The sequence below is a fragment of the Mycetomoellerius zeteki genome, unplaced genomic scaffold, assembly GCF_001594055.1.
Source record: "Mycetomoellerius zeteki isolate Tzet28-1 unplaced genomic scaffold, Tzet1.0 scaffold155, whole genome shotgun sequence".
In the NCBI taxonomy this organism is placed as follows: Eukaryota; Metazoa; Arthropoda; class Insecta; order Hymenoptera; family Formicidae; genus Mycetomoellerius; species Mycetomoellerius zeteki.
The window spans coordinates 996,581-1,000,903 of NW_017256500.1; the positions used below are offsets into that span (position 1 = coordinate 996,581).

General features: G+C 32.4%; 1 protein-coding gene across 1 annotated transcript in view; it reads left to right on the forward strand.

The window, feature by feature from the left end:
- Cdk5alpha (Cdk5 activator-like protein) overlaps window positions 1-4,317 on the forward strand; it is a 16,410-nt gene extending 12,093 nt beyond the window's left edge. The window contains 2 exon segments of the mRNA XM_018444972.1: window positions 3,231-3,527; window positions 4,195-4,317. Of these exon segments, the coding sequence (XP_018300474.1) occupies window positions 3,231-3,527; window positions 4,195-4,290 (393 nt within the window). The 3' untranslated portion in view covers window positions 4,291-4,317.
- The last annotated feature ends 6 nt before the right edge of the window (window positions 4,318-4,323 follow it).

Consider the following 4,323-nt stretch of genomic DNA (forward strand, 5'->3'; position numbering starts at 1 on the left):
CAGCCAATCTTTTTTTTCAGTGTACATTGAAGATTTTCCAGAGATCTTTAAAACAATTAAGTGCTAAGTGCTAAAAAGGAAAAAATTTGTTGTTGACAATTAAAGTAAGTTCAAACGCATCAAATTTAAATTGATGCTCCTATACTTGAAACATTAATGATTCAATGCAGAAGGATTGCAATTTGACATAAAAAGTACACTGAAAAAAAAGATTGGTTGCTGCAACAAATTAGATGATAAAATGGCATAGTATTTTTAATTGGCTGCTGCAGTCAATTAAAAATGCTACGCCATATTTTACTATCTAATATTTTACTATCTATTTGCTGCAGCAGCCAATCTTTTTTTTCAGTATACCGAACGGTCATTATTGATCGTTACTATTTTTCAGATGAATATTATATTTCTTGTATAAAAGATAGAACATACATTGAAATTTTTTGCTTTTTCTATAATTATGTTCTTTATTGATGAAATATTAGATTTTTATCACGTTTTTCTTTTATTAGTAATATATTCACTTGTTCCCTTTAGTGAGAAACATTGGTATTTTTGTAGCATTAAGAAAATTATTCTAGACATTTATTAGTTGATGCAATTTATGAAATATTCATTGCAATAGTGTGAATCACTTGCAATCAATGTTGAATAGACCTAAGTCAAAAGGTTTCATAATCCATTATTATTTACTTTATATTATTACTATTTATATCGTTATTATTTATTTTTAGTTTATTTAAATCTATCCTTTCTTTAAAAATAATCGCTGAACTATATACAAATTTAAAAACACGATAAATCGACTTGAACTGTAATGTGTTATATAAAGTGATAGTGAAATTTGTGTAATGGAGTTCTACGCCGCGGGCAATCTCGTCTACGTTAAAGCAGTAGCTGTCTGATTGTTTAGCGATTCTTCAGGCGTTTCGGGTTTTCGCGGGAGAATCGAAAGAATCTCTGGTACGTTTACGCGAGGCCGTGCGCATCCCTTTTTCTTTCCGCTGCATTGTGCAAGGTGCACTGCTCCGATTATCCTCCGGCGATGGCACGAGGGCGTGTCGCCGTCGCCGAGAAGTGTCGTCGGCCCTGCCAGCGTCGTACGGCGGCAGTGGGGGACGCATCCTGGCGTGTGAGCAAATTGCAAACGTGAGTGCGCACAGCGTAATGTGCATTAAGCCGAGAGACACGGCTAACGAGGAACGGGGCGGCCGACTATGCGGCTCGGACAATAAAAACAGCAGCAGGTTGCCGATCGCGCGGGGAAAACGTATCGAGGGCATCGATCCTCCCCGGGTCACCGATGTGGCCTCACCGCGCTTAATGCACCCACATGTGCGACGGCCGCATCGCACCACGCCGTGCACCACCTCTTACGAATCGATGCACCTACGCTCCTCCTGCACCATGAGCCGATGCATCCATGCGCGCTAATACGACTCGCTCCGTCTTGGCGTGCACGCCGCGAACTGATGCGTGCACGGGTTCTCCCTTGAGATGTATTATAATATATTTCTCTTAAATGAGAACAGTTTGTTATTTATAAGTATTATTTGTCATATAATGCATAATTAGTTAACAATTAAAAAATTAAACAATATTATATCTTATTAAAATTAAATTATTTTAACATAATATAATATGTATATATAATTATATTCACATAATATTATCACATTGTCGTATAATACGTAATATAATATCTCTGTTTATGAAGAGAGTATTATTTATTTATGGTAATATAAGTCAAGCTAGTATTTTGAATTGTATTTAAAAACCAGATCGTGAATTAATGTATCTACATCTTCAAGCTAAATTAATTTTGGATTCATTTATAATGTATTCATATTTAATACAACGGATCTAATGAAATAAACAAAGTGTTTTTCAATTACATTCATTAATTTGTGAAATTAATTGATACATAGTTGAATAAATCTGATAATGATTTAATATATTATACAAAATTTGATATATTTTTGTTAATCAATCGCAATATATTTGTTTATAAAGCCAAGACTCACTTATTACATTCAATTACTTTTTACATTCAATTTTTTTATAGATTGGATTTTCGTTATATGTGATAAAAGAAAAATAATCTCTCTCTTTCCTTCTCTCTTTATCAACGCGTACACATTTTCCTTTATATCAGGCAAGATGTGTGGATTGGAGAAGCTCTGTTAACTCAAGAAAATTCGTATAGATTTCTTTACTTTCGATATAACAATATAAGAAAAATCGGTTCACTTTTATTGTGAAAATTTTATAAATTTTGACCTGCACATTCATATGTATGCGTGTATGTGTATGTGTATAAAGACAGTGCATACATATACATAAATATATATATATACATGTATATAAAAATAATATAGTTGTATACATAGATGTACTTAATTGCACATTTTCTTTTATGTTTCATGGCTAATGGAGGTCTTATCAAGTATAAATAGACTCTATTTATACGACATATTCTCCTTATATGTGTATCCGCACTAATTAACATCTATGTGACTATATTTGTATCCAAAGTGCTTGCGTTCAATATACGTATTATATGCCTATACGTATTTACACTGACACGCGTGTATAATACAAACACACGTGTATGGATAAACGTGTGTCCCTAAAATCTATAGGGAAATATTCAACACAAATGCAACACTATGCTGCACAGCAAAACACTATGTAATTAATGACATATACGTAAAAACATAGTTTATATTAACAATGATATAATATCAACGATGCAAATACGTATATTGAGAGAATTAAGTTCATTCAACTTATCTCAAAATTGTGTCAGTTTGTGTAACATTAAAGTGCAAGTTTTTATATATATATATATATATATATAAGAAAAATATCTAATGGACACATCATTTAAAAAAAAATCTCCTTCCATTTCCATAATTGCGAGTCGTCACGAACTTTATTTTTATCGTTCATTGTTGCCTGAGATACACTGCTGATATTTATGTTACAAAATGATGTACTTTAGATATGAATCATATTGTTCTACATAATTACGTTTACGGATGTATAAATTTTATTTTTAAAATTAGATAAAAAAAATAGAATATTTCTGGATAATTCAAATAAATATAAAATTATTTATACAAAACAAACATGTTTTATTTATTTTATTATAAATTAGATTAGACTAATATGCGTTATTAAATAAAATATGTAAAATTTTAATCATATATTTATCTTTTTTTGTTTGTCAGGACGTGCCCTTCATAAACCCTGCCAACGTAGTGTTCGTGTACATGCTGGTGAAAGAGCTTGTCGATGGAGATGAGGCGTCCGAGAAGGAGCTTCAGGCGACGGTATTGACGTGTCTTTACTTGAGCTACAGTTACATGGGTAACGAAATTAGTTACCCGCTGAAGCCGTTCCTCGTCGAGGACAGCAAGGACAAATTCTGGGATCGATGTCTCCTGATCGTCAACCGACTTAGCTCCGAAATGCTGCGAATCAACAGCGAGCCCGGTTTCTTCACAGAGATCTTCAGTGAGCTGAAGGTACGTTCTATTGTTAAAACTGTATAATAAACGTTTCAAGAATCACGTACATTCTGCACCGTGTTACTTATTAATCTTATTAATATAAGCACAATGAGATAGTATTTCTTACTCCAAAGGTGACAAAAAAAGCAAGTTTTTCAGAAAAGAGGAAAAATTATTTTTAACTTGACAGAAAATTGTCTAATCAAATAATGTTGCAACACAAAGAATATATTTTTAATATAATCAAATTTTTGTTATTCTCGTTTGACAATTTAAAAAAAATCATTCTTTTTGAGTTGTGACGATTATGACGGTTTTTTATGAAGTTAGATAACTTTTAATAAGATATTATTTAACTCATTCATAGTAATAATTCGAAAATCATTTTTTGTGTTACTTTTGAAGTAAAGGAATGATGTAATATTTCCACTTTAAGAATTTGATATACTATAATTTATGTGATTCTACTAATTTATAAATTACTTATATTATAATTTTTGCGTTTGAAACATAAACCAACAAAAAATACTTTAAAATAGTTTTTTTATATTAAAATTAAAAATATTGTTTATTTGATAAAAGGCGATAATTTTCTTCCTATATTCTCTTCAATTGTTCAAGAAAAATCGCACAACAAAATAAGATCACATAGAATCTAACTCTAATCTGCGATTTCGAACAGGCCTGCGGTTCCAGCGAACGCGGAAGTCTGTCTGGCAGTGGCCTCGAACGGAGCCTCGTCGTCTCCGGAGTCGCGGTACCCACCAAGGCAGCTTGACGGAGCTACACACACCTGCTGGTGCGCATCGCC